Source organism: Lepidothrix coronata, unplaced genomic scaffold, assembly GCF_001604755.1.
Source record: "Lepidothrix coronata isolate B3197 unplaced genomic scaffold, Lepidothrix_coronata-1.0 Scaffold28, whole genome shotgun sequence".
NCBI classification, from domain to species: domain Eukaryota; kingdom Metazoa; phylum Chordata; class Aves; order Passeriformes; family Pipridae; genus Lepidothrix; species Lepidothrix coronata.
This window is the reverse complement of record NW_016690208.1, coordinates 5,744,819-5,771,392: the sequence shown is the minus strand read 5'-3', so window position 1 is coordinate 5,771,392 and position 26,574 is coordinate 5,744,819. Positions and strand designations below refer to the sequence as shown.

The 26,574-nt window shown below is 41.8% G+C and overlaps 1 protein-coding gene across 3 annotated transcripts; it reads left to right on the top strand.

Annotated features, from left to right (window-relative positions):
* Window positions 1–233: 233 nt before the first annotated feature.
* On the top strand, window positions 234–26,459 carry RC3H2 (ring finger and CCCH-type domains 2). Of its 3 annotated transcripts, none has more exons than XM_017810249.1 (21): window positions 235–253; window positions 6,811–7,107; window positions 8,488–8,605; window positions 9,061–9,294; window positions 10,556–10,731; window positions 10,912–11,112; window positions 11,486–11,618; window positions 11,868–11,986; window positions 12,274–12,386; window positions 12,938–13,246; window positions 13,964–14,178; window positions 15,125–15,552; window positions 15,991–16,161; window positions 17,284–17,439; window positions 17,704–17,917; window positions 18,084–18,168; window positions 18,680–18,761; window positions 19,163–19,297; window positions 19,846–19,953; window positions 20,346–20,494; window positions 21,107–26,459. In XM_017810249.1, the coding sequence occupies exons 2-21, from the start codon at window positions 6,877–6,879 to the stop codon at window positions 21,303–21,305; spliced, it is 3,576 nt and encodes a 1,191-aa protein (XP_017665738.1). In that variant the 5' UTR covers window positions 235–253; window positions 6,811–6,876; the 3' UTR covers window positions 21,306–26,459. The 3 variants fall into 3 exon arrangements, with proteins under 3 accessions (XP_017665739.1, XP_017665738.1, XP_017665740.1); XM_017810251.1 differs by having other exon boundaries at window positions 20,346–20,475; window positions 21,107–21,240; XM_017810250.1 differs by lacking the exon at window positions 17,284–17,439 and having other exon boundaries at window positions 234–253.
* Window positions 26,460–26,574: the final 115 nt, after the last annotated feature.

Genomic DNA, 26,574 nt, shown 5'->3' with positions numbered 1-26,574 from the left:
GCGCCGCCGTCTCTGTGGTAACTCCCCGTTCCTCCCTGGCCGGGCGCGGTCACGTGCGCGCGCGCGGGCTCTCGCGAGAGCGGCGCGCGGGGCGTGGCGGCGCGGCGCTGTCAGCGCGATGAGGCGGCGCCGCCGGGGCTCGCGCCGCTGCCTCCGCCGGGCCGCGCGCGCGCCCCATGGCGCCTGAGGCGGCCCCGCCCGGCCCCGACCCCGACCCCGCGCCCGCCGGCCCCGCGCCCGCCCCGCCGAACAGGTACGGACGGCACGGCAGCGGGTGGGCTGGGCTGGGCTGGGCTGGGCTGGGCGGCGGCGGCCGCCGCGGGGGACGCGTTGACCCGCCGGGGCCCCGCCCGCGCCCCCCCTTTCCTCCCGCCGCGCTCCCGGTGCTTCCTCCGCCTCCTCCCGGCGCTGCGGGAGCGCGGCCGGGCCGGGCCCGCCCGCCGCGGAGCGCGGGGGTGTCGGCGGGCGGCGGGGCCCGGCAGGCCGCGGGGCCGGCCCGGGGACACCGGCAGCCATTTGGTGGCGGCCCCGAAATGACGGCGGGGGCCCGGCCCGGTGCGGGAGCGGGGCCTGGATCGGGGCCGGGCGCTGCTGACAGCGGCCTGCGGGGGCACCGGGGCTGCGGGAGCACTCAGGGCACCGACGGGCGGGGGGCAGCTCCCGGTGCCTCCCCCCAGCCCCTCGGGGGCCGCAGCCCCGGCGGCCCGCGCTGAGCCGTCCCTGGCACGGGGAGAGCCGAGCGGTGCCGGCTGTGTTCCGGGGTGCAATACCCCTGGAGCTGAGCTTTGGGGTAATGGTGGAAGGCAGTCGTAGGGGAGGACAGGCCCGAGGGCTGCAGGCACCGAGTCGCGTTTGAAGTGTTTTAAAAAAAAACAAACAACTGAGCAGGAGAAGCGGGTGTAGGTTGTGCTGATGCTCGAGGTGTCCAGTTCAGTGCAGAAGTCAGTACAAAGCACAGCAAGGGCAGAGTGTGGTGGGAGAGTGATGAGTGCTCAGTTCGGGGTTCAGAGGGGAATGCCGTGGAGCTGGAATGAGAGAAAATAATAACAAAGTTTAGGCAGGCAACCAGGACGATTTCTGATCCAGGCCTGGTTCACTTCTGTGCAAACTTTGCATGTTGTTTGGGTTTAATTGTAATTCCTGTAGCTTTCCCCAAGAAAAGGTTTCTTATTAACTCGTGTTCCTGTCTTGTGCGAGGTTGTGGCCATTTCTCTCAAAAATATTAAATTCCAGCAGATTTTAGTGTCAGTGCTTGAGATATCCGAAAGTGAACTCCTGGTCTTGGGTGTTGATCTCATTTATTTAAGGCTTTGTTGATTTACAATAGATAAGATACTTAAAATATTCAGAGGGTAAGAGTAGCATTTGTTAGGAGTGTTATATATTTCATTTGGTAATATTTTGTAAACCTTTAATGGGATAAATGGAAGGGGTCTCCTTGCTGATTGGACAACCATAAGGAAAGGAAAAAAATAACATCCATGGGCATATTAAGCCATTCTGTACAACCTTTAAAGAGGCTTCCCAGCTCCTATGGAGCCCTGTGTTTTCTTGTCTACATCTCAGAATGGAATTAGCATTTCATTACAATTATTGGGAAAATGTTAGAATACAGAATTTCTCTCTTGTAAGATATATAGTTTAAGGATGGAGGTCGTGTTTTTAAAAAACAAAAAGCTTGGGGAACTGAACCATACATGGGAGTCCTTATTCCGTGAAAATATTAACTGGAGAGCCAGGAATTCTGCTGCATGTCTCTTCGTGAAGTAACTGTGTCAAAATAGATCTGCTTAGAAATAAATTCCCTTTCTCTGCATTCAGAGGGAGTTCAGCTGATTTTGGTGGCAAAGAAAATTTTTCATTTATTTGCCCTTCAGTTAGTCCTGAAAAGTCAATACTGTTACAGGAGCTGAATTGGTGTTGGGCTGGTGGCAAGGACAGACTCCCCTTTCAGTGACACCTACAACACACAAGGAAGAACCCACAGTGGCATTACAGAAGTATTTAGGAAACTTTTCAAGTCTGTTAACAGGATTTCTGGTGGCTTGAGCAGGGAGGAGCAGGTGTGAAGTGCTGAGGATGCACTGACTGGGGTTGGTTTGGAGGGAGTTACCTCTGAACTGAGTGAACTTTGGCAGTCACTGAGCAGCCACGAGCTTAAATTTATATTAGTCAACTGTACCCCTGTTCACAGGAATTATTCTTCAGGCACGTATTTTAAGGAGACAGAGGGCATCTAAGCTCGGATTTTTAACGCAGATAGCAAGTGAAGCATCCCGTAGGCATTTTGGCAAAACACGGTCTGGATACGTGTATATATTCAGATGTATATTTAGGACACAAGGAACAAGAATAAAGCTCTGTCAGGGAAGTTCAGGTTGGACATCAGGAAAAGGTTCTTCCCCCAGAGGGTGGTTGGGCACTGACCAGGCTCCCCAGGGCAGTGATCACAGCCCCAAGGCTGCCAGAGCTCAAGGGGCATCTGGATGATGCTCTTGGTCATGTGGTTCAGTGTCAAGTGCTCCTGAGAGAAGCAGAGTTAGACCTGGTGATCCTTATGTGTCCCTTCCAGCTCGAGATACTCTATAATTGTAGTATGTCCCCAAGATTTCTCTTGGTAACTTTCCTGAGATTTGAATTGGGCTGTGGATACTCCCAGTAGCATTAATGTGCAGTGAAAACATAGCGTTGAAATACTGTATTTAATGGTCATTAAAGACGTTATATATAGAATTTGCACTTGATACAGAGAGATTTACATGTGACAGATATTATGGAGTGTTGAAATAAGCAAGTCTGCTCTTTAAAGAGGATTTATTTTAATTTCAGGCCATCATAGCTGAACGATGCAGAGCTGTTACGGGGATGGCCCTTTCTTAAGCCTTTAATGAGGCTACTTTTTAGATCTATAGATGATGGCTGTTGAAGAGAAATTAATAAAATATTCTAGCCCTTCCAGCCAATACTTTCACACTGATAATTTGGTTACATGGACATTTAAGTTTTTGATCCAGTCAGAATGCTTTTAGAAATACAAAACTTGAGAAAACTTGAAAAGGCTGCCTCTTTGCAGTGCAAACAGACCATTAATCTGCATAAATGAAAAACTGTAATGGAGATCACTTTAAAAAAGAAAAGGAAATGCCATGATCTCTAGCATTAAGAGCAAGCCAATATCAAGGACTCTTTAATTTAGTGATTAAAAATCAATTGAATTCTAAGATTTAGGCTTAAATCCACAGTGAGATTGCTATTGAACCTTGGTTGTGAAAATGCCATATAATTTCCCAAGTTTTCTGAGATCTTCCTTCATCTGTAGAGAAGACTTCCCTTTGCTCAGCACTGACAGAGTTATTCCATGTCTCATTTGTATCCAAGCTCTGCTTGTTCCTGTTCCCTTTGCCTGTGGCCCAGAGGGGCCCTGAGCAGAGCAGAGCTAACGTGGAGCTGTGGGAAGGCAGTTGAGCCTCCTCCAGCCCTTCCTCTGACAGGGGATGGAACTTGCCTGTCTCGCATTTTGGCAAATGCCCTGACTGAGCAGTGTGGGAGAGGAACAGACTGACAGAACACCCTGATCACCTAAGCTTGGTATCTTCAGGAAATCAGAATTAAACTATGTTTATCATGTCCAAAGGGGGTTGAGTAAGCACAGTGACTTAGATTAGTTGTAGAGAATACCTTGAGGTTAAGTAGCTGAAAGTTATTGTAAAATAATCTTACAACTTCCATCATCTGTAAGTGGTACAGCTGTTTGAGGAAGGTTTTGAGGTTTCACCTATCTTCCCTTCCACCCCACCTTCCAATGTCATCACATATTCTGTTCTAAAATGAGAAAATCATGGTTACTCTGCTCCATTGCAGCCATTACTGCAATGGGAAAATACTACTGCATTAGAAACACAAAATTACTCGGCTGTACTGGTTTTTACCATTACATAATGTCTGAACTTAGGCTTGTCCATTTCTCTGTCATCTGAAGCATTGCTTCTGATAGTAATACTGTAAAACTTACTGTAGCTTCACTGTGTAATGATCTTTGAAGTAGCAACTGCCGTGTCTTTTCAGACTGTTTGCCTTGTGTGTTTGACTAGTTCCTGTATCAGCCATTTCTTTGGGATTTTTTTTGCAGGGTGCTTCTACTTTGACAGGGAAGAGAAGCCCTGTGTATGTGTAGAGATAGAGAGCACTTCTGCCAGAGCGAACAGACCAAGGTTAATTGTTTTAACAGAGTGTACTGCCTGTTAAAAACAAAATCCACGGGGTTTCTAGTTTACCTTCTTCTTGCTCTCCTTGTGTTTGCTCAGTTTAGAGGGCTGGAGCAATTTGTTCTTCAAGAGGACATCCCTGAAATACATTGTTTCTGACAAGGAGCAAGAGTCTATTAAACATTTGGCTTATGCTTTTTGCAGAAGTTGACATAGTAATTAGGAGATGTGAGATTGTTTTCCTAACACGCTGGGGTGCAAGAATGGCAGGAGAGCTGGCAGCTCAACAGAGTATGGAGATTCCTCCCTCTATGCTGCTTGAAGTTTGGGGAGTCAAGAGCTTTTCCCAGCTGTTTGCTGATTTAATTAGATTTTTTTCCTGTCAAGAAATCTGAAGGTCAACACACGCTTAGTAGAATCTGTCATTTGGGATGATTAAACACCCAGAGATAGGTCTTTAAAACCTGGTGGTGCACACTTGCAGAATCTGTTGTGTTCATTTCTATGCTGGTCAGGAAAACAAGTGTATTTTAAATGCTTGTAAACAGAGAGGTGCTGAGTCTCTGAAGTACCTGTGGAAACAGAGCGTGGGTACTGTAGGAGAGAGAGAGATCCTTGCATTTGAGATAATTAATGAGCAGTGTGGACATAGAGCCTGTTTATTAGCAGCTCGTTAGTGACATACTAGCAGTTGAGCTCTCCCTGTGCCAGCCTCTTCCTAAACTTTTCCCCATGAGTCATGACAGTCACACACTTCCCAGAGTGCTCTGGTTTGTGCTGTTACCTGTGTCCTGCAGTCAGATGGGCGAAGAAACAGCAATATCAGTCCTAGGTCAGCAGCAGTGTTGGTGTCTTAATGTTTCTGGTAACGCTGCACAGAGCTTTGAGGGAAGTGTTTTCTGCGAGGCTTTGCAGTTCAGTGCCTCTCTAGTCTTGCTGTTTTGATGGGGAAGCAGATGTGCTAAAGGAAATGGTGGGATTCTTTATAGAGGAATCAAAAAATCTCACTAGGCATGTTGGCTCACTCTTTGGTTTTGCTTTTACTTGTTTTGCTTTTGAATTTCCTTGGTTAAAAGACATATGTAGCAATAGCATGCTAAAGACGACCGTGTTTGTTCATCCCTGCAAGAGCTTTGGTTGTGCTTTCCTAGGAGCTGGATGAAAATCTAATTTGTCCAATACATGTGAATATTCTGGCTTGTGTTGAAAGTTTAACCTCAGCAGTTTGGTTTTGAAGGGACAGGTTCAACTTTCAGTTTGGTGTGTTTTACACTTACTATGGGAATTCATCTGGGGGGAAAATCGCTGCATTATATTGAAAAGCTCGCTGAGATAAGGACATCTTGTACAAGGATCCTGTTACTTAAAGGGCACTGAATGTTCATAGTACTAAATAGGATTTCTAAACAGATGGTCATAATTAACATAAAATACATCCACAGATAAGAGTCTATTTAATGTTCTAGTAATTATTTCAATGGTCTGATACTTTAGCATTAATTAAACCATAGCACAGCCAACAATAGAATTGCAATAAGGAGTTCCCGAATTCAAACACGGAGGGGAGATCTTGGCTTCCTCAGAACAATTACCTTTTTTCTGTCATCAGAGGAAAAAAATAGAATGCTAAACACGTAATTAAAACATTTCTCTATTTGCATTTGTAACAAGCTGCTGGGACAAGCTTGTTCCTAGCCTTGAAGTGACCTAACTGGTCTGTGGGTTGCCCAGAGAGTCACCACGGTGGCACATCGTGGCCTAGGGTGGGGCTGTGCCACACCGAGGTGGAGCTCTGGGTTTCGATGAACTCCTTAGGCCTGGCACCTTTTCCAAGAACACGAGTTATATAAGATGGCATGTCTCAGAGCAATCTCTATAAATCCATATCTTCTTTGAAATACATAAAGAATTTGTTTGGCACAATTGCACAGAGAGATTTTTCAAGAGACTGAATAGCAAGCCAACTGAAGGTATTGCTTGCCTTATCATAGGTTTTGTCCTAAGTACCTGGGTTTTCCACACATCAGAGATTTTCTCACTGCCAGTTCATGCCCATGAAGTTGTGTAAGGTAGGGATGTAAAAAGCAAAATTGAGTACAGCAGTCTCTGCCCTTGAGTATTCCAATGGGTTCTTGAGAGAAGAGGAGAATCATAAAACTAAAAATTAATCTCTCGTTCTTTTAGAGTTTCCTTATGATTTTTAATTTATTTGTCTGTTGCAGAAAGAGAAGATGTGTTTTAGAAAAAGCAAAGCTGGTTCTAGTTTGATGTCTCATTAAGTCTGGATAAGATCTGCAGAAGGAAGATGTTGTTCTACTTCAAATGAAAATAAGATTTTAACTCCACCAAAAAAAAACCCCAAAACCAAACTTTGATGCCATTTATTGTGAATAGGTTCAATTTGTGGTAGTCTGCATTAATTTAGTTCATGAGCCTTTTTTGGTACAATTGTTAAACTAACGCAGAGTTGGGGTTTTTGAATACTTCAGCATAAGGATTTGGTTTTATTCTGTGTAACACTGAAATTATGGGCTATTTTTTTTAATTAAAAATCATTCTAAATTGCCAGAAAGCATCTTTTAAATACTCTGTTATTCACTTACAGCTGCCAAAACATAGTACAGTGAAATAATGGTCTGCTAGCCTGCTAAACAAGTGTCCAGCTTCCACAATGCCTGTGCAGGCAGCTCAGTGGACAGAATTTCTGTCCTGCCCAATCTGCTACAACGAGTTTGATGAGAATGTGCACAAACCCATCAGCTTAGGCTGCTCTCACACCGTGTGTAAGACCTGCCTGAACAAGCTCCATCGCAAGGCATGTCCTTTCGACCAGACCGCCATCAACACCGACATCGACGTGCTTCCTGTCAACTTTGCACTCCTCCAGCTGGTTGGAGCCCAGGTAGGGGTTAAGCAGCTCTTTGTGTTGCCACTTTGTGTTGTTACCATTCGTGTGCCAGCTGCAATACGTGTTGTCATCTGTTCCCCCTCGTTTTAGCCCAAAAATCGGTAAGGCTTAACTTGGCAATATTTAGAAGGCCATACATGCTCTAAAAGCAACCACACCGTTTTCAGGACAGTCTTCTCATAAAATGAAAACAGGTTCTAGTTGTAACCTGAATTCTGATTTAAAAAGGCTCTTGAACTGTGGCTGGAGGAAAATCCCCATTGGGAAACAGACAGTTTTGTGTCCCACTTGTCATAAGAAGAGTGAACCTGCAGATTGCACTCGGTCATCGTAGTCCTGCAAGAAATGTCCTTTCTACATGTCACATGTTGGAAAGTGGCTGTTTAACCAGCAGTGTGTGTGTGTAATTTTTTTTAAAATATGCCTGATGATGGGGCTTTTCAGTGGCGTTTGCAGACACTGGCTAATCAGGCCAGGAATGTTCCCTGTGCTGTCTCGTAGCGGTGGCAAAACAGTGATTATATAATCAGTACTGCGCTTTATGGAGACTAAATAAGTCTGTTCCCCTTGTGCTGATTCATGTGCTTTTTCGTGTTGCTCTCACTCCAGCACCTCGGTGATGCAGTAAGAAGATGCTTTTTACTTTGCTTTTTAATGCCCTGTCACATGCCTTGACACAGCTATTGGTAATAACACTGTGTCAAAGTGGTTTTGTTTCTCAAGTTCACGTGTTCCTTTCATTTTTTTTTTGTGTCAGATCACTGCCTTGATCTTACAATATTTATTTTCTTGGTCTCCTAACTTCTTGCAATGCCTTCCAGACAATTAATGTATTATGACTAATACTCCCTCTGTTTTCCTTATCTGACCTTGTTACTCTAGTTTGAGTTTTTTCCACCAAGTTAGGCTTCCTGGTTCTTCTCTCAGAAGATTTCAGCGTGCCCAAATGATGCTTAAATTGTTTTTTTTAACTTTGCTTTATTATTTTCACGCCAGTTGATTTTTGTCTTGTGACTTCCCTCGTGTGTCTGTAGCAAATCATGCTGATCTGGTACACTGATCATCCTCTCAGACCTTGTCTTGTTCATCTTTTGAGTGCCTTTTCATTAGACCTTATTGTTTTCTCTCCTATTTCTGTTTCTAACGTGTTGAGCGCTAACAAAACACGTCTTTGATCCCCCCATCCTCGTGTCGAGTGTTTTTAGTTGCTGCTCCTGCCAGGGTGGGTGCCTGGGCTGGGAGCTGTGTCCCTGCTCGGGGCAGTGCTCACCTGCAGTGTTATGTAATTAGTGTGGCACCTTCGGAAGCACATCACACAGCTCACCCAGGTGGGTGTCATTCTTCTCCCCCTCCTCCCCCTTGCATATTTTTTAGGTACCTGATCATCAGACAGTAAAGTTGAGCAATGTAGGAGAGAACAAACATTATGAAGTAGCAAAGAAATGTGTTGAGGATTTGGCACTCTACTTGAAGCCATTAAGTGGAGGAAAAGGTGAGTCTCTCCTGACAGTAGAATTTTGATGTACCTTACTTTTGATAGCATTGTGTTTTCAGCACTGATTGTAAGTGTCAGTGAGATAATCCTCTTATTTTAGTATTAAAATTTCCCTTATGACTTTGAAAGCTCATTCACACTTGTGACACTTGTTTGTGGTTTTTTTATTTTAAGTTTACAAAATACTCTATTTTATTTAATAATATTGCCTTGGGGCTAACTTTGTACTAAAGCTGAACTTTCCCCAAAGGGTGGCTTTGATGTCAGTTTAAGATTTTAATTAAAATTCTTTTTGATAATGAGTTACACAGAGTTGCCCAAGAGAAGGGAAGGTGCCTGTGACTGGTATCCAAGTCCTAGAGAAAGAAATCCACTGTCAGACATTTTTGTTTGTGTTATTGAGATGAGTTTGATCAGAAGCAATAGTTGGCCTTTTCTCCCTTTTTCTGAAGGTGTTGCAAGCTTGAACCAGAGTGCACTGAGCCGTCCAATGCAGAGGAAACTTGTGACACTGGTGAACTGTCAGCTGGTGGAGGAGGAGGGTCGGGTCAGAGCCATGAGGGCAGCTCGGTCCCTGGGGGAGAGAACTGTCACAGAACTCATCCTGCAGCACCAAAATCCTCAGCAGCTTTCTGCCAATCTCTGGGCTGCTGTCAGGGCACGAGGGTGCCAGTTTCTAGGACCAGGTAAGGTACCTGTAGATCTGCAGCAGACTGTACTTAGCTGTCCCTTTACCTAACAAAAATTTTTTTTTGAAATTTCTTCAGTTGAAGATGTACAATCTTAGTTGCAGCATACTCTTAAAATTTCTAATTATCACATATCTCTGATAGAAAGTGCAAATTCATAGTTAAGAACACTACTGAAGCAAGCATAGAAACAAGAATGAAATTCTCTTTAAACTGGAAGTTGTCCTCTCTTGATTGCAGTAACTGATGATAGCATTCCAGTACTGTTCCCATATTTAGTTTATACAGTTTCATGGTGTAGCACTGATGAGTGGCAAAGGCTGTGTACTGGTTTAAGAGTTAACCAGCAGGGGAAATGAACTCAACTCAAAGGAGAGACCACAAGTCAGAATAACAATTTATTAAAATAATACAGTAAGTACAATCATACAAACAAACAATTGGTCTTAACCCACAAAACCCAAATGTATAACCCAGTACCCTGGGGCATGAACAAAGTGGTGTTCCCTGGGCCCCGCTTGAGTCCAAAGTAAAGGGAGAGGGGAAAAACCTGCTGGTGGGAGAGCTGTTGCAGTCTGGTCAAAAGTGGTGATTGTAGTCCAGCTGAGGGTGGTGGTCTAAGTCTAGTTGAGAGCGATGAGCTGCAGTCTTCCTCTGGATCCCACGAGTGGTTGCAAATGTTCCAAGACTCCAGGATTATATATCCTCCAGTTCAGGCAGGAATGCTCAGTACTTCCCTCAGGGCGGGGACTTCCACAAAGGGTGTGAGGACAAGAGCATCCTCCTATCTCACAGGCCTCTTAACACCTAGTTTATAGCCTGAGGAGTCAGGCTCTATGGGCAGAGGGTGCGAATAGTTTATTGACAACAGTTTCTGGGTAATGGCATGGAAGGCTATAGAACACACAGTTTTGGGTTACACCCATACCATGATGAACTGATCTCAGCTGTCCTAACTAGGACAGGCTGCAAGGCTGCAATGGAGAAAAGTATAAAAGCTGCATTACTGATGTGTTCATTACTGAAAATTAGTCTTAGCTCTTAAGTTGCTGTGCTTAGAGTGCTTCTAAATACTACTTCTAAACTAGCAATGTCCTTTAAAAGTTTACAAAGCTTTTTTTCTTATGATTAGTGAAATAAAAAGTAATAAGGGATTCCGTTCAAGATGATTAAGTTGCTCCTGCTAATCTGTTCATATATGATAGTGTTGCTCTTTTCTGGAATATATTTAACTTTCTCTCCTTTTTGTGTGTTAAAGCTATGCAAGAGGAGGCACTGAAACTTGTCTTACTGGCACTGGAAGATGGCTCTGCACTCTCAAGAAAAGTTCTGGTCCTTTTTGTAGTGCAAAGGCTGGAACCAAGATTTCCTCAGGCCTCCAAAACGAGCATTGGTCACGTTGTGCAGCTACTGTATAGAGCATCATGCTTTAAGGTAAAACACCAGGATTTGGAGTTGGTTACTGTGAACTAGTGCAGCTCCAGAGAACCCAGCCTAGGATTAGTGTCTGTCACCTGTAAAATGTTCTGTAAATTCGTTTTCTGCACATTAAAATAGTGTAGAGTGAAAAGTCAGTTGTTAAAGGAGGATCTTTTAACTATTACTACTTATTAGGTCACTAAAAGGGATGAAGATTCTTCTCTGATGCAGCTGAAAGAGGAGTTCCGGAGTTACGAGGCGCTGAGGAGGGAACACGATGCCCAGATCGTTCACATTGCCATGGAAGCAGGACTTCGAATATCACCAGAACAATGGTCTTCCCTTCTTTATGGAGACTTGGCACATAAATCACACATGCAATCCATTATTGACAAGGTTTGTCAAAGGGGCAATTTTAGTGCCTTTGTAGGATTAGATTTGACTATTAAATGTTATAATAAAAATCAATTCCTTGAATTAACTTTTTGTCCTTAGTCATATCAGATATTAATTAAAACTGGATTGAAGTTTTCCCTACTGTAGCATATTCTTCCTATCAAGTCCTTTAATTCCCTTTTTGGTGTCTTATGATGAAGCTGCATAGGGCAGATTCTGAGTTGAGAAATAAAATTTCTCTCCACTGATCCTCTCTATATGCCATCTGAAGACACTGTATATTGCAGTGAGGAACCAGAGTTGTGAATTTCTTTTCAAGATTAGTAGTTCACAGCTGTAAGATGCAGCACACTAATGCTCCCTTTATTTTCAGCTCCAATCTCCAGAATCTTTTGCAAAGAGTGTACAAGAATTGACAATTGTCTTGCAGCGCACGGGGGATCCTGCAAACTTAAACAGACTGAGGCCTCATTTAGAGCTCCTGGCAAACATAGATCCAAATCCAGGTATGCAAATTCAGCTTTTTAAACTCTCCTTGTGGTATTTTTCGTTATCTAGCAAAATAAAGTATTAAGATTGATAACCTCCATTCCTGGTTTCAAAATTCCCATTAATTACCATAACAAACTCTTCTTCAGGGCTCTCTGAGTTCTGTCCTAGGACTTGGTGTTGTGAAGCAGTAGGAGAGTTGCCTCCTATTTGTGATACTACTGGAGTTATTGACAGAGTGACAACCCTGCTTTTAATAATTTCAGATGCAGCCTCTCCAACATGGGAGCAGCTGGAAAATGCGATGGTCGCTGTCAAGACTGTGGTCCATGGGCTGGTGGATTTCATTCAGAATTACAGCAGAAAAGGCCATGAAACTCCACAGGTAACTATACTGGATCATTGCATTATATGTTTTAAAGCACATTTACTGAAAGATGCAACTTTAAAAAAATTACTGTTGATTTGAAATATTTATGACCTTTTCTGTGGCATAATTGATGATACTGTTATTTGCTGCTTTGGGATTTTGAGAACCTAACATTTGTGAGTATGGAATGCAGCAGAGCTGGCTGTAGTGAGATATATTTTCTGTATTTTAAGCCTATTTTTATGTGAATGTCTGATAGATTGTAAGAGGAATGTCTTATGGTTTGGTTTTTTTCTTTAAAGCCACAACCAAATAGCAAATACAAAACAAGTATGTGCCGAGACCTTCGACAGCAAGGGGGGTGTCCAAGAGGAACAAACTGTACATTTGCTCATTCTCAGGAAGAGCTTGAAAAGTGAGTGTGGGAAACTTTTTCCTTTTTCTTTTTTTAATTCAAATCCAAGCAATCTCCGTAGAATTTGAAAACAGTCTCTTCTATACATTCATTCATTTGGAAGGATTTGTGAATCCCTAACGTGACAATTCTTTGTATGAAATTAGGAATAGAAACTAATTCCAGTTTTATTTTTTATTTTACCCCATGTAAAGTAAAATGTCCTTTCCTGAAACTGAGTCTAGGCTGAGTGTCTCTCATGGATTGGCTATATCACCTATGAGAGAGAGTGTTAATTACATTTTAATTGATTAAGGCATGAACTAGTTATTGAACAGTATGCAACATCTGCATTCTTAGAGCTGTCTTCACCCAAATGCATTTTCAAAGAACAGCAGAATGGATCTTCTGAGGGGAGAGATGATTTTGGGTTACAGTTGTTGAAAATAAGTCTGTAATTTTTCTGGTATCGTTTTCTTCTCAGTCCCTTCCTTTTGCTAGTTTTACAAATATGTTACAGTTCACAATGAGCACTTTAACTCATCTCTGTTTGCACACGTGTTTGTTTACAGATACCGCTTGAGGAACAAAAAAATCAGTGCAACAGTGAGAACATTCCCCCTTCTCAACAAAGTTGGCGTAAACAGCACCGTCTCAACCTCAACGGGGAACGTCATTTCTGTCATAGGAAGCCCAGAAGCAACAGGGAAGATGGTGCCAAGTACTAATGGAATAGCTAATCTGGAAAGTGGGGTTCCCCAGCTGATCCCTCGCTGTGCAGACACCTCCCTGAGGGCTCTGGAGAACACCAAGAAGGGAGGGAAGACTGGAGCCAATGGCCAGAATGCTTCTGGGTCTCCTACAGAATCACTCCCTGAAAAGTAGGTGACTTTTTTGTCATCGGGATGATTAAACACAACACTTTGCATTCAGATTATCATGGAGTCTGTGGATGGCAAACAGCAGATTCTGAATTCTGGTCCTGGCTTGCAGTCCTTGCTGGTGCTCCCTGGCTGCAGAGTTGTGTAAGGTCTTGCACTGCAGTGCAGGTATTCTGTGGGTTCAGGTGGTCACAGCCAGCATCACTTGTTTCAGTTATTGAGTACTCCTGTGCAATATGGACAAAATGGCAAATCTCTCCCTTTATCTCTTATTAAGTTGTTCTCAGCGTGGTATCCCTAGTTACTACTGGGTTATTATGTAGAAATAAAACACTTAAAATTGGACATTTCCTGACACCAAGAAGGGTGCACTGTGTTCCTGGAAACCTTCTAGTTTTGGAGGTTTCACTTGAAACCGGTCAGATACTTCTGGAGGAAGCACTTAGTCTCTAAGCAGCTTTTCAAAGCCTTTGTCTTTACCAGAATACACTTAGAAGGGTATGTAAACTTCTGGGTGCACACCAAAACTTTTATATCCACTGCTGAGTTTTCTTAGGAGAAAGTCTAAGATGCACCATCAGTTTGGGGTATGAAAAACAAATTTCCAGAGGAAGTAACAGGGCCCAAATTTGCATGTTAAATAGGAGTATGCATGAAGAGATGGCTGACAGAAATAAGTGAAGATCTGCTTAATGATTTCTTGGTAATCTTTTTCAGTAAAATCGGTTCTCCACCCAAGACTCCTGTAAGCCAGGCAGCAGCTACCTCAGCTGGTCCTCCTAATATTGGAACAGAAGTGAATTCTGTGCCTCCAAAATCCAGCCCGTTTGTTCCCAGAGTTCCCGTCTACCCTCCACATTCTGACAATGTTCAATATTTCCAAGATCCCAGGACTCAGCTGTCATATGAAGTTCCACAGTACCCACAGACAGGTGAGTGAAATGAGCACTGAGTCAAAATTAGCTCTGAATTTTTCTGTGGAAAAGCCTGAATGCTGAGAAATAACTTTTATCTCGGTTTTGTCGATTTATTTTTCATTTTATTTTAGTTTATTAAATATCCAAATCTTCACCTAATGGAATGTTAATCTTATTCATTGTTGGGTATGTGAGGGACCTGCAGTTTGCTCCCGGTGTTGGTGGTGGTTTGTGTGCTGTATGTTAGACAACTTGTACCTCAGCATCCAGAACAACTTGAACCTCAAGGTGTTTCATCTGCTTTTTCCTTTTTTAGTGTTTAACTGCTTTTATTTAGATTTGCTCACCTCATGGTCTATCCATGAGGGTATCCACAGGCACGATTCAAAGCCAGAGGCATAGATTGCTTCTACTTTGTGCTTGCTCAAATGTATTTGAAAGATTCCAGTTACCTTTTTAGATTACAGTGTGCATGTTTGTATTTAAGCAAACAATGAAGTGTTACAGCATCAAGTCATTCACAAGCTCTCAAGAGGCAGAGATGTTCAGTCCTCTCAAAAGGAAGAAGAAAGTCAAGTGTGAAATAGTTCTTTACATTTGGAATTTGGAAATAGGTTTTTTTAGCAATATAGCTTTTTATTTTAGAGAGAACTATTTTAACTCCCTATATAAAGAGGTGTTTAAGAGCCTGTCTTTTCAGTGGCATAGTTATTCCACAGTATATAATGGCAGATAAACTCCACCTTCCAAACTGGGTCCAGGTGGTGAAGGGGCATCTGCAAATGTGGTTGTCATACATGAAATTGTGTTTCACAGAAGCGTGGTAGGGTCAGTAACAGGTTTGCAAAGTGTGACTCCTCGTTCTCTAAAGGTGCTCATTGACTCTGTTTACAGTTTTAGAAGGTGTAAAACTTTGGGTTGTTCGTGGTTGCATTAAATATGCCTTTTTCCAATTTTTAAGGGTATTATCCACCACCTCCAACAGTACCAGCTGGCGTGGCTCCCTGTGTTCCTCGCTTTGTGAGGTCCAATAACGTTCCAGAGTCCTCCCTCCCACCTGCTTCCGTGCCATATGCCGATCATTACAGTACATTTCCCCCTCGAGATCGACTGAATTCTCCTTACCAACCTCCTCCTCCGCAGCCGTATGGACCAGTTCCTCCTGTCCCCTCTGGAATGTATGCTCCAGTTTATGACAGCAGGCGCATCTGGCGCCCGCAGATGTACCCACGAGATGATATAATTAGGAGCAATTCCTTACCTCCCATGGATGTGATGCACTCGTCTGTCTATCAGACATCATTACGGGAGAGGTACAACTCTCTGGATGGGTATTACTCTGTGGCTTGTCAACCTCCAAACGAGCAGAGGACTGTGCCTTTACCAAGGGTAAGTGAGGGCCAGGAAGGAAGGGTGTGTATTGTTTTGGTTCTGAAGGTCATTACTGAGAGGTTGGTAAATAATTAGCATAGACCCGTTTATTTGGGGTTACAGTGATCAAGACATGTGACCCGGACAAAGTTCTTGTTTTGTTTTTAACCTTGATAAAGTGGGCTTGTAAAACTGACCACTCTAATCTGCATTAGGACCAGAGCTCCTCTGCCTCTTTAATTCCCATGCATGCTGCCAGAATTAATTGCATATTGAAGATTTGAGTTGCCGCACATGGACTGGGCTCTCCTGCGGATTCTTGTGAAATTCTCCAAGTGATGCCAGTGGAGGGTTACAGACCCAAGGAAATCTGGGGGTCCGAGTGTGTCCCTTGCAAGTATTTGTCTTCTCCTTAGAGTGTGGTAGGACATACAGTCCCGTGTTTGTTCTTGCCAGGAGCCTTGTGGTCACTTGAAGACTGGTTATGATGAGCAGCTGAGGCGGAAGCCAGAGCAGTGGGCACAGTACCACACACAGAAAACCCCTCTGGTATCGTCAACCCTTCCCATGGCAACACCATCTCCAACACCACCTTCTCCTCTCTTCAGTGTAGATTTCAGCACAGAGGTGGGAAGCCAAAGAACTTCTTTATTTTCCCTTCCTGTTTCTGAGAGGTGCCATTTAATATTTCTAGTAAAAGATTTTCCACCTGCTCTCTGTTCCTAAAATGAAATTGATCTTCTAGCAAAAGGAAAGTAATATCTAATAATGCTCCATTCAATTTGATATTAAGGTGATGCTAAACATGACTGCAGTAAAAAGGTCAAGAAGTAAAGTGACTCAATTCAGCCTCACTAAAGGAAATGTAATTTTATTGAGCTAGCTTTGTGAACCTCCAGGTTTTTGTGTAGGGAACAACAGTTGCTTTCCATTAAAAAGAACATTCCCTTTCATACTCCAAATGGCTTTGTGACTTGATCAGTAGCCTGAATCAAGCTGCAAGTGCTTGTCAAGTCCCAGAAAATGCATATCCCTTACAAGTGGCAAAAGGCATTGGTAGAACATTGTGTACTTATGGGATAAGTCCTGAAAAGAAGAATGGGAACTCAAGAAATAGCAGTAGTGTGCTTTTGAAGGGAAAAAAGCAAACTTGTGATATTTTTTCTATCTGTGTAAATTAGATGCATCCAAGAAACTAGTTTGAGAACCACTGTGCCAAGCAGGCTTAGCTGTGGTTTGCCAGTTTCACTGATGAGATTTGAGGTATTAAGCCTGATTATTCAGAAAATACCATGTAAGGTAGGGGTACCTGAAGTCCCTTATGGGTGCATTCAAGATGCATCAGGATTTAGTCCTTTTCATTCAGGTTGGAGGGTTCCCAGTCATATTTCTATCTACCAGTTGCTAACACATTAAAGGAAAATGCATGGCTTCCTCTCAATTAAATTAGTGTGGGTATTTGCCTAAAGAAACCTACCACACACAGTGGCACTGATTTCAGTCTCTCATCTTGGCAGGCCAGGCAGTTATTTGTGTGGCAAAGCTTGCCCTCTGACAGCTGCCAGAGGCACTGGTTTAAAATTTGACAAAACAGCTTATGTTGTCCCCAAATCAAGTCTTGAATACAGCTAGAACTCCTTGATTGACTTTTGAGATAATTTCATTAAATAGCAGTAAATGTCTCTTCTCATTTTAAAACTGAATTCCCTGTTTCTATTATTCATTGCTTATTTATTCCCTTTTCTGTAGTTCTCAGAGAGTGTCAGTGATTTGAGTGGAACTAAATTTGAGGAAGACCATCTCTCTCACTATTCACCGTGGTCTTGTGGCACTATTGGCTCTTGTATAAATGCTATCGACTCAGAGCCCAAGGATGTGATTGCCAATTCCAATGCCGTGTTGATGGTAGGGGTTTTCTGCATGTTCTCTCCTTAGTGTGATGATCCTTACATGCTGAAGTGTCTTCTCTTTGGTTAAACCAACCTTTTTTGTTTGTTTGTTTTTAAGTTGGTAGCTCCCATTATTAGTATTTTAAAGTAGTTTTTGCCCGTTTGGAATATGTTTTCCCAGTTTTGTAGATAGGCAACAGTAATTGGAAAGTTACCGGCTGACTGAAGAACCCGAACAACCTCAATGAGTCCATATTTCTCCTGTGTCCTGAATGTGTAGGATTTGGACAGTGGGGATGTTAAAAGGAGAGTGCACTTGTTTGAGACGCAGAGAAGGGCAAAGGAGGAGGATCCGATAATCCCGTTCAGCGACGGACCCATCATCTCCAAGTGGGGTGCGATCTCCAGGTCATCCCGCACAGGTTACCACACGACAGATCCCATCCAGGCCACTGCTTCCCAAGGAAGTGCTACTAAGCCCATCAGTGTGTCAGGTACAAGTGCAGGCTTTGTGACAATAATTCATTGTTCATGTACATCATGAGCATTTCATCCTCCTCGTGCTTACTGCAGCTATGAAGATGCAGAGAGCTAAAATACCTGTATACCCCACTTAAGAACGGAGGAGATAGTGAATGGTATCCTGATTTTTTTTTACAGATTATGTCCCTTATGTCAATGCTGTTGACTCAAGATGGAGTGCCTATGGCTCGGATTCTGCTTCATCAGCACGTTATGCAGAACGGTACAAACTCCTCTCTGTGTTCTCTTAAAAGCATTTTCTGTAGCTTGCAGTTCTTCAAAATCCTCCCTGTGTGTGTGGGGAATCTGGAATGTCTATTAATAGGCATTCTTAATTTTAAAGTAAAAGACCTTTTACCTAACCAGCATAAAGCCTTGGAAAAACTAGGTTAAAAGTTGTGTAGTCTTCAATACTTAATGCAGTTACATTGCTAGTAATTGTGCTTTATTATCCCTTGAGAGGCCTAATAAAAGTATTGGAGTCAGGTGCTGCCAAGCTGTCATGTCAAAATCTGAGTAGTTTTCTTGCCACATCTTACCCATATATAAAATAAGGATGTTTGCTTCATGCAATGCCTTGAGGTATTGGGAGCCCCAGTGAAGATGAAGAGCACATTGTCTTAGTCACACAGTTTCTGCCCAAAAATCTAACAGTGATAGACTAATGAAGTTTATGGGGCCTTGATTTAGAGGACTTGTTTTTAATTCCTAGTTTTGCCTTCTTTCTCTTAAAGGGACAGGTTCATAGTTACAGATTTGTCTGGTCACAGAAAGCATTCCAGCACTGGAGATCTACTGAGTATTGAATTGCAGCAGGTAAGACAAGATTATATACCATGAGGGTTTTTAATTTAAAATAAAATTGTTCAGTAAAGTGGTTTTAAATAAGTTTTCTTAGTGTAGCCTATAGAAAATAGTACAAATGACAAAATTATCAGTTAGGGTTAAACTAGAAGCTAGTCCTGCAATGCTTAGTATGCTGCTTTAGGACTGCTAATGTGAGCTGTTCCACTGACATCAGTAAGTCCATTCTGGGGAGAAGGTGGTGGGCCTGATGCATGTCTGCAAATGCAGAACAAAATAAATGCAGTGCATTAAGGGCACACATGTTACCCATCTAGCAGGGGAACTGTTCTTGTGTCAGCTGGTTTGTTTTGCCATTTGACAACCTGTGACTTAAGTGTAGTGGCTGGTAACTGATCCCTTTCTTTCCACAGGCCAAAAGCAATTCCTTATTACTTCAGAGAGAGGCCAATGCCCTGGCTATGCAACAGAAGTGGAATTCTCTCGATGAAGGCAGTCGTCTTACCTTAAATCTTTTAAGCAAGGAAATTGATTTGAGGAATGGTGAGGTAAAGAAAGGGGTAATTGGGATGAACAAATCTTTGAGGGGTTGTGTATATACAGAAGTGCCTGAATTTTAACTAAGAGTTAAAACTTAGTTTTCACACTCCCAAATGTTTATAGCATGTTCTGTGCAAGTTAAATCACTGTTGTTGCACTCAGGTATTTCCCTGAGATTGGGCAGGTGCACCTGCTGTGCTTCTGCTTCCATTTACAAAATGGGAAGAATAAGACAATAATTTTCATGCAATCATTAGGTTTTTTTCTATTTGTGTGTGTTATAGATCTAAACATTTTGCCGATGGACTCTACTGAAATTTCTACTTCAGTGTTCATTTTGTCTCTCTGTTCTGGTACTTTATTGTGATTACATTTAGCCTTGTATCCTGTGTTGTCTGTGCCTGAAGCTCTATTGTGTCTAAACTAGCTTGTTTGTATTGTAGAAATGTTGTATCCTAGAAATGCATCTTCTTTTTTCACTGTAATGCTCCAGTGTTGTGTGAAGCAGGTGAAAAGCCAACTTGATATTTACAGAATGTATTAATTCTTGTTTTAGTCTGATTATACTGAAGACTGTGCAGACACAAAGCCAGATCGAGACATTGAATTGGAGCTGTCAGCCCTTGATACAGACGAACCTGATGGGCAAGGTGAACAAATAGAAGTGAGTACAAAAATCTGTGTGTCGCTGGGTCCTTTCATTAGTCTTTCTGTTGAAAGCAAAGCCTTTTGGTTTTAGTCCTTGTAGTGACATGAAACATTTGCCTTATTTTTAGCACTCGGGGTCTTGTACTTCTCACTCAGATACCTGGTAGTTAATATTACTGAATTTAAAATGAGCTCACAGTTTGTACTACTCTTGTCATTCACAGCCATCTTGGAATAATTGGCTTTTCCTTCAGTAAAATGTGGTAGGCATTCCAATAGTATGACAGAAAAATAAGGAGTTTTACGACCAGACTCCCATTTCCATCAGCTTAATGTAGTGGAACGTAATAGGAAAATGTAAAGCTGATGGGGGCAGAATTGATGGGCATTCCTCCTTTTCTCTTGTAGGAGATTCTGGACATACAGCTGGGGATTAGCTCCCAGGATGATCAGCTGCTCAACGGAACAACTGTAGAGAACGGGCATCTGCTCAAGCAGCACCAGAAAGAATCTATGGAACAGAAGAGACAAAGTTTAGGTGAAGACCTTGTGATTCTGTGAGTGTTAGACAAAACAGCAGTGTCTGCCAGTATTAGACAAACAGCAGCATCAGAATAGTGGAAGCATGATTGTTTAAGGATGAACTACATACCTGCTCAGACTCGGATTAGACATCTGCATTGTGTATGCTTGGTGAAGTGAGAAGAACCTGTTCAGAAATAGAATTAGGTCACAAACCTGAAAGTCACAGGCTGGTACCATTGTTTGTATGCATCGTTGTAATTGTACACACTGAAACGTGTCACAGCTGTTCAAAATACCTTTCACATTCAGTAAGCAAAAAATGCAAAATATTTTTATAGTTAACAGAAATTAAGAAAAACTTCAAAAAGGTTAAATGTCGGACTGTTTGCACAAATCTCCATGGAGAGGTAGATTTTAAAACACACTATTTTAGGTTTCTATGTTCTGTAGTCTTTAATGGGTAAAGCAGCCTTTGAAACTGAGGCAGACTACATTAACACCTCGAGCGTACCGTTCCATAGTAAGATCTTTAGCCTGTTGCTAAAAATGAGTCGATGTCAGTATTTATTTAATGCACACAATTCAGTTCCGGATACTTGTGCATGTACTTGTTTAATATTTGTGTAACTTATTTTTCTCCTCAGGGAGGAGCAGAAAACAATCCTGCCCGTAACTTCTTGCTTCAGTCAGCCGATCACAACATCTGTTAGCAATGCAAGCTGCCTGCCCATCAGCACATCAGTCAGTGTTGGCAGCCTCATTTTGAAAACTGCTCACATTATGTCTGAGGATAAAAATGACTTTTTAAAGCCTGTTGCAAATGGCAGGATGGTTAACAGCTGAAAGGCATTCATCTTTCCAGCTTGTGACCACACCATGGAAGCATTTACACTAGCTTTTTATATATATAATATATATTATATAATGTATATTTTTTTTAAAAAAAATAATATTGGGGTCATGCATTTCCTGTGGACTCTTTGATACTTCAAGCCCCTCTCGCATTAGCATTCTGAAGAAAAAAAAAAACTTACTTTACTAGGGTAAGGCGTTCACTTTCCACAAATGAATGGAATTTGGACATTGTTTTACTTAAGCTTAAAGCAGCTTTTTATGAGTTTGTAGCAATCCGGTGCGGTATCTGAGCCATTCTTGTTGAAAATGGCTTCTGTAGAAAACTAACAACTCAGTTATTTAAACTAGCAGGATCCTACGATGATACATCTAGTGAAAGGAAGACTAACTTATTTGTCTCTGTTTTGTTTCACGAGAGAAGAACTTGTGTCTTGTTGCAGCTGCTTTTTCCTTAGTTGTGGAACTTTGCATGGAGCATTGTTTGAAGGCTGAGAGGTGGAGATTTGGACTTGAGGCTTTTACAGGGTTAACACACCATTAGCTTTGCACTGTTATTTGCAGGTCTGTGGTGCAGTGCTTTGCTGCAGGTTTTGGTTTCCATTTCTCCCCCCAATTTCTGCTTTAGTGCTGTAGATACACGTACACAGGCTACTTGTCCAAGTAAAGTTATCAGAAGTAAACCAAGTGCCTAAGTCCTCCAGCTAGTGTAGTAGGTATTGATTTCCCCAAGCTATACGTGAAACAATTTGCAACGATTTTGAGAGGTTATGCACTAATGTAACAGCGATTTTGGGTTTTTTCATATTTTTTTTCTTTTTTTCATTAATAGTTCTCAACTTGGAGATTATAGGATCCAGATGACTTGGCAAAAAGTATCAGGTGCTCTTGGCTTTCCTTTGAAAACCCTGTATCTAGTGTTTGCACTGACTAACAAGATGGTATTGCTGTTTTTTGTACTGTTTTGTTTTTAATTTAAACTAAATATTGGGAATTTAAGGCGGTTGTAATTACCTTTGTTAAATGTTGTTAATCATAATTTTGTATTCAGGTTTAATTTTTGCTTATTCAGTGGCAACTTATTTTCAAAGACCTTGAAAATACAATAAGATAGCATTATCTGACCTTCAGAGTACTGAAAACTATGAATTTATGCCCTGTTAAGAGGTGACTGAGAATCATGTTAGACATGTCAACTGAAAATTGGATTTCATAAATACACATGAACTAGAGCCCTGGGCATATTTTTTTGAGAAGCTTAAAAATCCAATTTTTTTTTTTTTTTTAAAGCAGGACTCTCCCTCCTGATGGTTACTGTCTTCTCGTTTGTCCTCTTACTTTTCTTTGTGACAAGTTTTACATTTTTTTATGTTTTTATTAACTTCTGTGAAGTTGTTTACTCTGAAAATTGTACTGGAATATTTTAAGCCAAGCTGATCTTTCACCAGGTGTACTGCATGTAAGGGCTTTTCCTGCTAGCAAAATGCTTAAAGAGGATCATGTTACTGGTCGTCTGAGTTGTTATTTTACAAAATCACAGCTATGTGGTCGGGTAAGATTTTGATAACTGTTTTGTGCACGCTTCTGGGGGGTGGGGGTTGGCATTTCCCTGAGGGTTACTGATTAGACTAAGTAAATATTGGTGTTTGATATCTCTCCTAACGAACCTGTCCATGAAATGATTATGTTGTAAATATACCTGCAAATCCAAGGGTTAGTTTTGATATTCTGGTGTCAGTATGGAAGATCTTACACATCTATTTAATACTCCAGTGTCAAGGAATGTATGTAGAAAAGCAGTCCAGTAGTCTTTCCTTAGTTTCCTTTGGCTGTTGCTGTACCTTCTCCAGCCAGTGCCACCTCATCGTAGGGTTAGACTGACGCTTCGTTTCACTCGCGCCGTGAAGTGAATGGATACAAGAACCAGACCACCTTTGCCACCTTAACTTATTTCCTATCGATGTTAACTTTAACTTAGAATGTTAGACATAAATATGATTGTTGTATATTTTATACCAAGACCATTCTGTAAATACGAATTTATATTACTTTTGAAATGCTTCTGAGATACTATTATTTGCTGTACAATGTAATTCCAAAACAGATATGCAAACAAGTATGTCTCTTTCATGGATATTTAAACAGTGAGATCTTCCATGTTGAAGGTGATGTAATTTTTTTAAAAGATTTTTAAATTTTAAATTGCTATTTTGTTACAAAAATAGAGAAAATATAAAGGTTTGAGAAGTCCTTATTTGCCCTCAGGGAAAGAGCCCTCTGTGCACCAGAACTCCACAGAACATCTTCAGCATGATCTGAGGGTGAATATATACTACATAAATTGATTGTGTATTTACCTTTAACTTTTTAATTTTAAAATTGCAGTTTTAAAAACTTGGTTGTGCTCTGCTGGAGGGGGTTGGGATAAGCTGCTTACACACATTTGCCTGTTTGTCCAGTGAAATGACATAAGCCTGACATATTCCTGCCAACTTCTTGGCATATTTAAGAACAAATGTATCTCTAGACTTTTGTCTGCAGCAGGAGGTCCCGTGATAGAGCAGTTCTCTAGGGTGACCATACACTTCAAGTGGAAAGCTGGTTCTGAACTGAGGCCAGGGTTTTTTAGTTGATTTTTTTAACCTGTAGAAGGACAGGCAAAGAATTATTTGGGGGTTTAACAGCATGCCAGCTTTGTCTTATGGTTTTAACAGTGATTGTGTGGTTTTTGCCATGAAAGTAATGCCCTCCAGTGCCCTGACAGGGAGAAGAAGCTGCAGGTGGGAACACCTGGCTATGGCTTTCTTCTATATTGAAGTTTCAGCCCTTGACCCTTTACAAACGAGTATGTATTCATGTTGTTAGTTGTAAATCAGGTGCCTTTGGGCTGTGGAAGGGCTTATTTTCTGACACTGAGATAGAGTGACTTCCCTGTGTGTGTTAATAGCAGTGATGCCCATTTAGGTTTTGGCCTGACTTACCTGTGCTGTCAGAAAAGAAGGCCCGTAGCAGATCGGGGAGAGAGATTGGCTCTTTTGCTTTGCTTGGACAAGCATTTTGGGTTGTTTTGGTTTGGTTTAATTTTTTTTTTCCCCATTAGGGGTACAGCAGGGATTTCACATGCAAGAGAGACAGGAATTATTAGTATCTAAGTTAATTGTGTTGCCTCACTACCTGGATTCATTCCTTGGTTTGCCTCATTTCCCACATAGGTCTTAATAGAGACTAATGCTTGTGCTGGGAGAATGCTTGTGTGAGAAAGTAATTATCTGTACATTCTTAACATATACTTAGAGCAGAGTGATTGCCCTGCTACTGATATTTTGTTCCTGTAAACAGGTGACAAGAAATGAATCTTAGTGTTTATGCAGATTTTGCATTGTAGAATGTATACTAGACCCTTCAAAGGCAAGGTTAGACTCTTTGCAAAGCAAACTGGCGTTGGTTCTTGGTAGTCTAGTACAGGGACACTGAAGTTTGGCATTTGATTTAGGAAAAAAAAGTTGTACACAGCTGATTATGTTAAATAAGCTCTTAATTAAGCTCTCTGTAGAAGTCTAATTTGGAAGGTTTTAGTGCTTTGATAACTCAATTGAAATTTTAATTTCTCCTGTACTCAAGAGCTGAATGCTGTTCTTGTATAATAGTGTACTAGGCTGGATGAGGTACAAAATAATGCACAGTGGTCAGAAACAGCTGAGGAAAGAACGCTTCAAATAACTCAAATCTAAACTCAGAATAGTTCCAAACATTGGTTTTGTTTGCTTTTCTAAAGCACAAGTTGTCAAGTTGTACCTGTTGCTGTACATAAACACTGTATGCCAGCAGCTCCTTGATCATATTTGTGAACAGACTTTTCATTCATTATTAGACTGTTATTAAAGGAAGGTGTTGAATTTGAGAGTGTAACAAAATGAGAAATGATCAGATGATCTATAGGATATAAAAGTCCATTTTTATGTTGTAGTTTAATCCCTTTATTAGGAAGTTCCCTCTCATTGAGGGACCTCTTCTGCAAGCAGAACCCAATAAATGTGCTTTTTTAAATGACCCAATTTCCCAGTATAAATGAACAGCTGACTTTGGCAGTAGTCATCCCCGTGCATCTCTTTGCTGGCAAGGGAGCAGGACAAGGGGAAAAAAAACCCCGAAACTGTCAGCGATGAGATGAAACAAATCTGAATAATCAAAGTGCCCAATGCCCAAACATAATCCTACACCCCGTTATTTACGGATGCTTGTGGAAGCTTTTAATCACTCGAGACTTTGCTGTAAAAGCTGAACTAAAGCAGAGCCTGGCTGCGTTTCTTACTGCCAAAAGCCAAGGTCATTTGCACATAGCCCCTGGATTTCTCCAGAGTAGATCTCCGTTACCCAAGGCATGGGAATGCATGCGTTTTCTTAGCTGGGCAAACAAGTACATTATACAGTAGTTGTGATACAACACACGTGGCTTTGATTTGTACTGCACATACCCACTGTACAGCCACTCCAGAGTATTGTGGTTAGCTTGCAGCATCTGCTGTCGCATTGATACTGTTTACTGCGTATTCTTTTCCCTGGAAGTTTTAAAGAAAATTTTTTTTTTCTTGTTGCATTGATTACATTTTATAAATTTGCTTAGCTGGAAAGTTTGGGAAAAGAGGCCTGTTTGTCAATTGTACAACCGATTGTGAAGCTCTAGTGTGAATATTTTTACGTCTGTATTAGACATTTTCTTTGCAAATCTATTGTTCGATTGAAATGTAAATGAAATAAAAGATGGTGTACACCCATCATGTATAAAGCAGGCACCATCGCTACGATGGATTTAATGCTCATTTTTATGGCGCATTCTCAGCTTCTATTTAAAACTATAATTTAAAGAAAAAAAAAATCTGTAAAATTAAATGGGGATATATGGGGGAGTAAATTCTATTCCGTTTATTTCGGTTTTGATTCCCACTGGTAATGTTTCCCTTCGTGTTAGAGTAGGGGGGCCCCGGCGGGGCCCGTGTGTCGCTGTAGCACTGACGTGCAGAGGTTGTAGCTTTGGCTGGGCACGGATAGAGCATCCCGGTTCGGTGTTTGAGAGACTCGATGGAAGAAGTTTGCAGTATTGACATGTATTTGCATGCACGAATAAAAATTATTTGTCCACCTTAACCGGGCTGTTTTGTCTTCAGCCGGGGCCGGGCAGGGACGAGCGGGGGGTCTGGTCCCGCTGGGGCGGGGAGCGGTACCGGGGTGGGGGGAGTCCGGCCGTTCCCCGGGCGGGGGG